The 11,844-nt window shown below is 27.6% G+C and overlaps 2 protein-coding genes across 16 annotated transcripts in view; one reads left to right on the forward strand and one right to left on the reverse strand.

Annotated features, from left to right (window-relative positions):
- Positions 1-214: 214 nt before the first annotated feature.
- Positions 215-4,770, forward strand: LOC552328 (glycogen [starch] synthase). Its single transcript, XM_624704.6, has 12 exons — positions 215-430; positions 1,116-1,273; positions 1,362-1,546; positions 1,912-2,108; positions 2,192-2,384; positions 2,474-2,736; positions 2,811-3,021; positions 3,101-3,237; positions 3,306-3,438; positions 3,541-3,927; positions 4,011-4,211; positions 4,297-4,770. Exons 2-12 carry the CDS (start codon positions 1,135-1,137, stop codon positions 4,327-4,329), a joined length of 2,079 nt encoding a protein of 692 aa, XP_624707.2. The 5' UTR covers positions 215-430; positions 1,116-1,134; the 3' UTR covers positions 4,330-4,770.
- Positions 4,771-4,914: 144 nt separating this feature from the next.
- Positions 4,915-11,844, reverse strand: part of LOC100576709 (mitogen-activated protein kinase-binding protein 1) — a 129,218-nt gene continuing 122,288 nt past the window's right edge. For 12 of the 15 annotated variants that reach the window (XM_026445872.1, XM_026445871.1, XM_016917065.2 and 9 more), the window contains 6 exons: positions 10,185-10,333; positions 9,909-10,110; positions 9,448-9,574; positions 9,165-9,355; positions 8,898-8,918; positions 4,915-7,954 (listed from right to left, as the gene is read on the reverse strand). In XM_026445872.1, the coding sequence (XP_026301657.1) occupies positions 7,575-7,954; positions 8,898-8,918; positions 9,165-9,355; positions 9,448-9,574; positions 9,909-10,110; positions 10,185-10,333 (1,070 nt within the window). In that variant the 3' untranslated portion in view covers positions 4,915-7,574. Of the gene's footprint in view, positions 7,955-8,825; positions 8,919-9,164; positions 9,356-9,447; positions 9,575-9,908; positions 10,111-10,184; positions 10,334-10,910; positions 11,046-11,844 lie in introns of all 15 variants that reach the window. The other 3 variants (XM_006557757.3, XM_016917073.2, XM_016917066.2) reach the window with 3 other exon arrangements.

Below are 11,844 nucleotides of genomic sequence, written 5' to 3' on the forward strand. Positions count from 1 at the left end.
CATTAACAATATAAATTTAATAATGAAATGATATTTTTATGTATATAGTTCTTATTTAAAAATAAAATGACATTTGCAGTTGCGTCAAAATACTTTACAAGTACGCAATTGAATAACACATATTTCTCAGACATATGACATATATTATCTGAAGAAATTGAAGAGACAGATCTTAAGCCAACGACGGTTTCTTTGAGATATCTTGTGCCATCTGTTGTTACAAAAGAAACATAAAGCAATGTGTTTATCAGTGAATCGACAAAGTTTCATCGTGTTTAATATAGACCGAGAAACCGAGCCCCGTTGAGCCCTTGTGACCTTTCGTAGTTTGTGGTGACCTTCACACGAGGTTGACCGTAGAATTGTTCATCCGTCCACCACTTGTTTTTCATTTTTTTCCTTTTTCTATTGTGATATATTATTTCAAGTGGTAATAAGTGTTCATATTCATATTTAAAAATTGTTTTTTGACTCGTGTTTTCTCTTAATGTTTCAAAGGAAATTTCTTTCGTCGCATGGTTCAATGGAACCGGCAAACCCTTAGAGAAATGGCATTACTTCATACTGTCATTGACCTTCAATAAATTCTTTCAAGACACAACGTGCTTCTTTTGGCTACAATATTTTTTAAGCAAAATAAACTTATACTAAAATGCTTAATGCTTATAAAGTTATTCCCGTTCATACTGATTTTAATCTTCATCTTAAAATAGATAGAATATTCTGTAACTGTTTCAATAATCATTTCAATAATCATTTTAATATTTGTTTAATGGTTTAAAACATTTATTTTTGAATTGTAATACCGAATTAAAATTAACATTATTTCGGAAAAAAAGTTATTGTTTATAATTTTATAATTTTTGTTATTGAATGAAAAATGTTAGAAAAATTAATATATAAAATTAATATAAAAAATTAATATATAAAATTGTCTTGATAACAATTTATTATTATTGTAAAACATAATGATTTTTTATCATTAAACCCTAAATATATTGTTAATAATATTGCTATTAAAATGGTCAATTCTTTTATATACCCAAATTTTCCTAAAAATAATATTATATGATTTTAAGAATTTACAAATTTAAATTTATTGCACAATATTTAAGGTTGCAAAAAGAGAACAAAATGTCAAGAGAACGTGTATCTAGAAGATTTTATCGTATGGACAGTAGTAATGATTTACTTGAATTTATGGATCGTGGATATTCAGCACAGCATGAAAATCGATGGTATTTTGAAGTTGCATGGGAAGCTGCTAATAAAGGTATAAATATAAATATATATATAACATAATAAAACATTAATTTGTTTGTTTATGACAATTATAATTTTATTAATAATTGTATTTTTAGTTGGTGGTATATATACTGTAATACGTTCTAAAGCTTACGTATCTACAGAAGAAATGGGTGATCAATATTGCCTTATTGGTCCATATAAAGAAACTTCAGCACGTACTGAAGTTGAAGAAGCAGATTTTCCACATAATAATCCATTGCATATAGCTGTACAAGTTTTACGTGATCAAGGATTTAAAGTAAGTTTAAATAATATATAAATAATATAGAAATAATATACAATAATATGTAAGATATTAATACTTTAATTTTAAAGATAACTAATAGAAAAAAGCATGAATGAAACATACATTGTTATTTAGACAGAATGTTTTAACAGAGATACATACTTGCAGTTACTAACATTTTATAATGAACCAAAAATAATAAATTGGCTAAAGTCCAAATACAAGGTTAAAATTAATACAAGGTCAATTGCCTCTGTAGATAAAATATAATTACTCTCTTTGCCTTTCTTTGTTTTTTTTTATTTGCTTTTTTTTATTTTTTAAAAATGAAAATCAAATAAAATTTATTTTGCTATAAAGTAAAAGATGTTATTGAGGTGGTAACAGGAACCTGGCTAGTGGATGGAAATCCACAAATCATTCTGTTTGATATTGGAAGTGCAGCATGGAAGTTGGACGAATATAAGCAAGAATTATGGAATACTTGTAATCTTGGTATTCCTCATTTAGATATAGAATCTAATGATGCAGTTATTCTCGGTTATCTCGTTTGTCAATTTATTTCTGAATTCAGGTGAATTTTTATTAAATAAAAATCAATTCTATTTTTTTTTATTATTCCTTAAAAAATATTAAATATAAATTTTTTAATTTTAGATTAGCTGCTGAAGGATATATTGATGTTCCTCCTCGTATAGTGGTTCATTGTCATGAATGGCAAGCTGGTGTCGGTTTAATTGCTTTAAGAACTAGACATGTAGATGTTGCTACGGTTTTTACTACACATGCTACTTTGCTTGGAAGATACCTATGTGCAGGGAAGACTGATTTTTATAACAATTTAGATTTGGTATCTCTTTTTCTTTTATAAAGCTATTAAAATTAATGTTTTTTTTTCAATATTTAAATATATTCTTTTAATTTTTTATTTGTTCATAGTTTAATGTAGATGAAGAAGCGGGAAAACGCCAAATTTATCATAGATATTGTATGGAACGTGCAGCTACACATTTGGCACATATATTTACAACCGTTTCGGACATAACCGGTTTCGAAGCAGAGCATTTATTGAAAAGAAAACCCGATATAATCACGCCGAATGGGCTCAATGTAAAAAAATTTGCGGCACTTCATGAATTTCAAAATTTGCATGCTGTTAGTAAAGAAAAAATACATGAATTCGTCAGAGGACATTTTTATGGGTATGCTAGATAAAAAAAAATTCATATAATTTTTTTTTATTGTATAAATCATCTATATTAAATCATTGTTTTAGACATTATGATTTTGATTTGGACAAAACTTTATATTTTTTCATTGCTGGGCGTTATGAGTTTGGAAACAAGGGTGCCGATATATTTATCGAAGCTTTGGCTAGATTAAATCATTATTTAAAAACATCTAGACCTGATATAACTATTGTGGCTTTCTTAATTTTTCCAGCACGGACTAATAATTTTAATGTAGAATCATTGCGTGGTCATGCTGTAAGTTAAATAATTTATTTCTTAAATTGAAAGAGGACTGCAATAATAAAAAAGATTTGAGATTATTTCCTCATTAAAGGTCACAAAATCTTTGAGAGATACAATTAATGATATACAACAAAAAATAGGAAAGCGCATGTATGAAATGTGCCTTTCTGGTCGTATGCCTGACGTGCAAGACCTTTTGCAAAAAGAAGATACTATAAAAATCAAACGGTAAATATTAAAATTAGTAATGATACGAATTAAAGTTTAAAATATTATAATTTTTTGCATTATTATAGGTGTTTATATGCGTTACAAAGGAATGGTTTGCCCCCAGTTACCACACATAATGTTATAGATGATTGGAATGATCCGGTATTAAATGCTATTAGAAGATGCAACCTTTTTAACACTGTTCACGATCGAGTAAAAGTAATCCGATAATATATATATATATATCTGATAATATATATATCTAAATATATATTTATTATTATTCAATTATGTATAACTGATATCAATTTCATATCATAGATAGTATTTCATCCAGAGTTCCTATCATCGACAAATCCATTATTTGGTCTCGATTATGAAGAATTCGTCAGAGGATGTCATTTGGGTGTCTTTCCATCATATTATGAACCTTGGGGATATACACCTGCAGAATGTACTGTTATGGGTATTCCTAGTATAACTACAAATCTATCTGGATTCGGATGTTTTATGCAAGAGCATATAGCTGATCCAATGAGTTACGGTATTTATATTGTGGATAGGCGATTTATTAGCCTAGAAAGTAGTGTTCAACAACTTGCCCAATATATGTTTGATTTTGCACGATTAAGTCGTCGACAACGTATTATTCAAAGAAATCGTACAGAACGTCTTAGTGATCTTCTTGATTGGAGAAATCTTGGTATTGTAAGTATAATTTAACATAAATTCTAATTCATTCTTTTTTCATGCATACACATACACTTTTAAATGCAATTGTTTTTTCATAGTATTATCGCCAAGCTAGAATCAAAGCTTTGACGACTGTTTATCCAGAATTAGCTTCTGAATTTGCCGAAGGTGGAGTAGGACGTTTTAGTTATCCTAGACCGATTAGTGAACCACCGTCACCTTCTTCTTCTAGACATACTACTCCGGCTGCTTCGGTTCACGGATCTGACGAAGAAGATGAAGTAGATGATGAGAAAGAGGTTTCTAATTTTTTCATTATTTTTTTAAATTCTAATTTAAAAATTTCAATTAAATTTCGAATAAAATTATTATTTTTTATTTTAGTTAGAAGAATTGCGCCAAACAAGTGGCAGATAAATACTCAAAAATATCGAAACTAGTGAGAAATAATTATATACATTGAATGAAAACGTGGAGACTTCGTGATAATAGTGCCAAATTTTTTTAATATGATATTCCATGAAGAGAATGAATTAAATCAGTCATTTGTCATACTTTTCACTTTTATAGTTACACATCATATACTCTTACTTGCACACCATACGAAAAATGATCATGATAACATAACATTATATACAATAATATTTACATGACATGCAAAATCGTTACAAACAAGTCTTCCACGAATCATACTCGCACGTAATATTTTATTGATTTATGATGATATTGTTATCTTTTAAAAACTATATTTAATGTTATACATATGCGTATATTTAGCGAGTGTTCCTATTGTGTGAATATAGAGAAGGTATATATTTTTATGAGAATTAGTGCAGGAATAAAAGTTTTTTAAACATTTTTAGTCAATTCTTTGGGACGATTAATGTTTTTTTTTTAGAGATTTTCTTATATATTTGATCTTGTTGATGCAATATTAATTCCTGAAAATAAAATTTTTGTGTGTATTTTAATCAGTTTCTTTTTAACAATGCTAATAGAATATTTTCGGTTTGTAAGAATTATTATATTATTAATTATCAACATAATATACAAAACAAAGTGCTAAAAAGTTACATTCTTTTAAGACGAAATTATTACATTTGGCATTCACAGTTACCAAATTGTCTTGTTTCTTGCAAAAACTTTAAAATAAATATGTACACATTAAGAAACCAATAACATATTATATAACAATAAATCTAAATATAACAAATACAACAATATACAAAGCCATTAATCATCTTTATGATAAGTTAAAAGTATTTAAATGTCTTTGATGATTATTACACTGAGAGAGTGAAATTTGGAATGGTTCATTACCACGCAAAGCTGGGTAAATATACGAGATGTATGAGACGAGATTCGACATATTTTCCGTTTTTAACGTACGTTCACTTCCATGATTTATACGCTAACGTTTATGTATTACAAAAATGCTGACATCGAATATAAAATATTTTAGTTTCTAGAATACATAATGCTATACTAAATAGTGATCAACACTTTTCTCGTTGAAGTTAAAGGTTAGCCTCGATTTTCTAAGATGATAAGAAGATTTCAGAGGCAGAGGCAGTTATGATATATGATAACCATAATGTAAATGCTATAAACGATAAACGATATTTTTGATTTTCAATAAATTGATTTATATTCGCTATTAATACAGCTATATTTCAACATTATTTGCTGACTATAATCGTCGAAAAATATGAAAATAACGGACGGTAAAAGTGTTGATCTGTATTATTCAAGAATAATAATGTCACTTCCATAAAAAGTTATTTTTTTGCGTTAGCAAAGATTACATGATTAAAGGAAACAATGATTTTTTTCAATTAAATATTGATAAAAAGAAAAAAAAAGTGATTTTCGTGAAATATTAATGAAATCGCAATTAATTGTATAGTCATATTTTAAATTGTTTCTAATAAATTATTATAATCACGTCAAAATAATATTAGGCCTATGTTCGCGTAAGACGATACTAAAGATATGTTACATGTTTATTAACAAAAAAGAAAAAATTAATAATATTTACCTAAAAAAGCAATAGAACATTTTCGTAGAAAGTATATGTGAGCGATGCTGATTAAACCTAAATGGCACGTTTTATACATTACATACACAATATGAAAAATTTTACATAGAGGAAAAAAAGTAATTACAAAATTGATTGAAGACAGAGAAATGAAATCGTTATAATAAAAGTTAAAATTGTTAATAATACGTGTAATTCCTAATACTTTGATTCCTCGATGCAATTCCTTCCTTTGAAACTTGTAAAGCCCGTTTTGTCTTCACAAATTCAGTACAAACTTCTAACAAAAGTTTACGATACTTTATGGAACTTTTTTGCCTTGCATTATCTCTTGACATTATTCGCGTGTAAAAATATTTGTAATTTCTATGACAAAATATGCAGCTAACATAGCATAGTTTTCCGCGTATCCATCGTAGATTCATTTTTAAATTAATTCATCGACGAAAAATGAATTCTTCGTTTCCTTTCTTTCTTAGATTAAGATTAGATTAGATCTTAAAATTTGCGGTTTACCGTTTTAGAATTATTTTACAATATTCTTCTATAAATTAAAATTATTAGAAGATACTCTCTAATGATATTTTATGATTATATTCGATTTAAAGGTACAAAATCACATATTTTATCTTTGATAGACACACGGAATAAGTCTACAAAGCCGGTTTTTTCTTTCTAAATGCATTAATTAGTAACTAGATGCTCTTTTTCTTTCTCGAACTGGCAAGTTTACATCGCTTACTGTATACGTTTATTACAGTTTCATCGAAGCTTTTTAGGGAAGGAAGAGAGGTTGCGTTTTAGACCATAGGTATGGACAACCTTTGGTTATATAACAAGAAGACTAAAATTATTATGATATATCGCGCGTAGTCGATAAATATATATATATATATATATATATATATATATTTATTTGGAAACTAATCTAAGAGTCTTTAGTTAATTGGCATTTAACGGCGTATGGCCTCAAGATACGAGTAAGTTGCACGCAGTCAATATTTTTCTTCCAAATGGGACAAAGTTTCGAGAAATTTTTCTCCTAAATGAAAATTAATTTCGAAATGGAATATTTGTAATAATCGTACAATTAGCCCGTTTAAACTTCCGCAAATTTTTTTTATATTTGGTCATACGAAATTGATAAATATTCTACTAACTTTGGCTACAAACACTATCCAGTACAGAATATACCACGATTATAGATACAAATTTAAAACTCGTTCAATTGAAAAAAACAAAGATTTGAGAGAGAGAGAAAACAAGATTTCAATATTGATTTTTAAACGACCAATTCTTCTTTTTGTCGAGTTATCAACTTTATAATATATACCTATAACAAAACAATAGTTTTGCTCATTTAAAATATAGTTCATAAGTTATATTTTTTTTTATCCTGCGTGCTCACAAAATTGTTTTTGCTCTCAAAATACACTGAGAGAATTTAAAAAATAGAGCCGAAAACCAGGATTTTAAATGATCACATGTCTCAATATTTTCAGGATGGGTATTATAGAGATTGAGAGATTTAATTTTTGTATTGGTACATACGGTACTTGGGCACCGTGTGTAGTTGAGTGTCCTGATCGATTTTTTCCTTGGAGAACTAGCGAATGGACGGATTTTATGTATGGCTCGATTGCGCCCCTCCCATTCTTTGTTGCATCATGTTCAGGAGCAACTCGGAGTATTGCTGCATCATATTAACCACTTTTCCTTGGTCTTGGCCGGCAAGCAGCTCTTGGAACTTGGCGGTGGCCTCATTTATCGTAACATTTTCAGTACTTGTTGTACCTTCGTGGCTTTCGCCTGAAACGACTAATCGTAACGTGCGCATTGTCTCGTTCACTGATGATTCGAGTCCACGCAGCATCGTATCCCTATCGATGCTCGCTCGAGATGGATCATCCTCATTATCTATCGTTAAACGTTTGTACAGTTGCACAACATTGTCCGCTGTTCGTGTTAATTCATCCGCGATCGTATTGCACAGTTGCGTTGACACTGTAAAGAGTAAAACTTTTATTAATATATTTTGATCACGTTAGAAATATATAATATTAAATGTGCTGTTAAAAATGCAAACATTCTTGCATGCTGTAATACACATATGATTGATTGAAAAAAATCATTTACATTTTTAACAACGTATTCCAGTTATATAGAGTATAAACGGATGTTACATGATTTGTATTTCAAATATACGTAAGAACATGTAGTATCCGCTTGATAATATGGAAAAAGGATGGATGATCGTGCAGCGTGCAGGTTACATCAGTTCTAAAATCCGTAATGAGACCATGCTATTGTGATCGATTTAGAAAAGATTTGGATAATATTCTAACGATGAGGGCTAATTTTTCCAGGATTATATAATGAATTAAATAAGAAAATTTTCATGATTGATTCTCTAATGATTTTTTTTTTTATGGCTGATATGACGCGAAAAATTTTATGAAATATTTATCATAAAGCAATATTTGTGAATACTTTATATACAGTATTTACATTTTTATTTAATAATACTTGTAAACGAGTAATTGAAATTGAAAAATAATAATAAAAAAAATTAATAAATAAATTTTCTTCACAATTAAACACATAAAGCAGGAAAACGACAAAAATAATGCAATATTTTAAATTTCAAGATGCAGTGACGATTATAAATCATAAGTAATTAATAAATTTTTAACTAAAAGCTGTATTTTCTTCGATGTTAACTATTCGATGTAACTATTCTTTTCAAAAATTCTGAATATAATATATATAGCATATTTTATATACAGCAATCTACAGACTATGTTCTAGTCTGTACTAAAATTCGCAACGATTCTGTCTGAATGAGATTTTATTTTGTCATAGCATGATCACTTACAAATTTTTAATAGAGACTGAAAGATTTATTATTTTCACAGGACAGCATTCTCAATAGGTGTCTTTAGTTTACCTAATGTTTTATCCGTGCCTACTGTAAGAGTAAAGCCTTTATTAGATTATAATATTTTAGACGGAAATTAAATAATAAAAACTTAATAATTTTTTTTATCAATAAACAAAATCTTTTAATATATTTCTTGACTTTATCGTGAGTATTATTTTCTTGCAATCTTGCATGCTTCACTTCAGAGAAACGCCAAGATGATTATGAATTGTGAAAAACACACACATATGGAAAAAAGAAAGAAGAAAAAGAAAAGATAATCAGAATACTTACATTCAGCACTGGCTACATCGATGGCACGATCTGTATCTTTAACTGGAAGTTCTTGAGGACTGGGATCTAATTGATTACGATTAGCTGTTGACATCCTGTTTGCATTCTGTCCTATTGTGCTATTTCCACTTCGACCATTAGATATAATTGTCGTTGATCCCGATCTTCTTACTGTTGTAGGTAAACTTAAGCTGTAAAAGAATATAATATATTCGCAAAATAATTTAATCAAATTAATAAGATTTAATAAGATTATATATGAAAATTATGAAATTTAACATACTTTGCAGCAGAATGATCAATACTGATACTTCGTGGTCTCGGAGGAAGAGCTGGTTTTCCTCCGTTTCCATTAGAAGAAGTATCTTCCGAACTTGAATCTTCTTGATTGCCCACTTGACTTAAATTTACTAAAAGATAACGATGTAAAAAAAAGTAAAGCTTGTTGAAACTAAAATATTCTTAATTTCTTTTATATCAAAAGCATGAATATGCAAATTTTCTTTTTATTAGACATGAGATAAATATTTTTTAATTTATTTTTAATTTCAAATTAAAGTGATAAAACGATACTTTATAATAAAATTAAATTTTGAAAATATACTAATATATCAAAAATATTGATTTTGATAATTATCTTGTATCTCTATATTTTAAAATTTTATAAATTATCGATTTGTGTATTCATTTTCTTGATGTAAAAAATATCTTAATTATTCAAACTTTTGTTTTTTAGATAATTACCACTTGAATATGCACCCTGCATGCCTCTTCTTCTAAGAACTGATGGTAAATTACTATTGGAAGAAGAGTTTGATTTTATTTGATGATTGATTTTATTCTGTGAACTAATTGTTGGTCTCATTAATGCATTGATTCTATTATTTCCTGCTTGATTGTTCCAGCTTCTACCATTTCCCGCTCCAACGTCTGATTCGGAATCACTCTGTAACATTATCGTTGAAATAAAAAATATATTTCTTAAGATTTGATATAATGTAATAATGTATAAAAAATTACCTGATTTAAAACACCAACACTACTACTTCTTGTCATGTGAGAGGAATGATTTTTCGTTGAAGTATGCCGAGATTGATTCCCGATATTTGCACTTCCTAATCCACTTCTCGTCGAAGCATTCGTATTCTTATTACCTATTTTCCCTGAAACTATTAAAATACGTTAATGAAAATTCAATTTGTTATTTAAAAAAAATTATAAAATTTTACATATTTACCTATAAGTAATTCTACGCAGAAAAAAATTTCGTTCAATATTTAACATTTAATTTAATATGAATAAACATTCTTTAAAACAAAGGAGATAACATGATAATAACTAAATTATTCGATACTTTGAATAACAACATCAAAACAATAATGATTTTTAACATAGACTTAACACAAACAACTTAGATTAAAATCATTTTATATATATATAAATTTAATTTATTTTTAAACATCATTAATATTATAATCAAAACATCAAAATATCGATTAAAGATTTTATATTGTAAGGGGGTCGTTCCAAAGTATATTTTAAAAGGTTTAAAATAACTTTATGTCATAATTTTGATATTTAGTAAAGGATAGTTTTTGTTGTTAAAAGGAATAAGAAATAATTTTGCTATAGTCAGACCAAGTACTAGTTTTGAAAATATACTTTAATCATAAGCGCAAGTATCTACTTAAATAATTCTCATTGGAAAGACCCTTATAGATGTGGCACACAATGAAACAAGGATACCTTGTATTGGACCATGCAGTAACCTATTTGGTGGGCTGACGGAAAGATCACTCAGCGAGCAGGCACGTCGCATGCCACCCCCCTCTTCTTCATTGTCAAAAACTTTTGACGAGATTCGCCCCCCACTACTGCCAACTGTCGACAACAACACGCACACACATGCACTAAGCTACAGTTCTTTTTCCCTTAGCTCAAAATTTTTGATTGTATATTTGTTATGATTGTATCTTTTTTTTTTCTTTTTTTTCAGTACACCAGTTACCTTAGCTAGATCTATCTTTTAAGTCTGATATATTATGAATGAAATATTGCAATACTACTGTATTTTTAATCTAATTTATATTCAAAGATAATCATTTAGAATAAGTGTCATTTTAATTTTGATAAATTAAAAATATATTATCAAAGTTATGATTACTTTTTCTGATACATATAATTTATTATATGATCCTATTTTCAAGATATAAGCAAAAGTAGTTTTGATATTACATATCTAATTTTTAAAGTTTAGAATAATTGTATATTATAATATATATATAGCTAGTAAAAATATAACAGATATAGAAATATCCAGATTTTCTGAAATTGGCAAATTGGCAGCAGAAATAATAATAGAATCTGCAATGTATTGCGTGATGACAGAAACACACAATTTCTAATATCAATTTATTGTTCGATTCGCCTATTAAAAATGAATCAAAAATATATGACAAAACATCTACTAATCTAAATTTAATTCAAATTTATATAATCTAATTTTTATAAATATGATATGTATTATTTATCAAAAATATTTTTATACATTTATATATTATATTTTTACATATATATATTTTTATATATTTAGAAAACTAAAGCAAGTTATATGTATAGGAAAAAGTTTAGAATGATAATCTTAATAACATATTTCAAGAATATGGTGACAACTATTCTA

Source organism: Apis mellifera, linkage group LG16 (genome assembly GCF_003254395.2).
Source record: "Apis mellifera strain DH4 linkage group LG16, Amel_HAv3.1, whole genome shotgun sequence".
Classification (NCBI taxonomy): domain Eukaryota; kingdom Metazoa; phylum Arthropoda; class Insecta; order Hymenoptera; family Apidae; genus Apis; species Apis mellifera.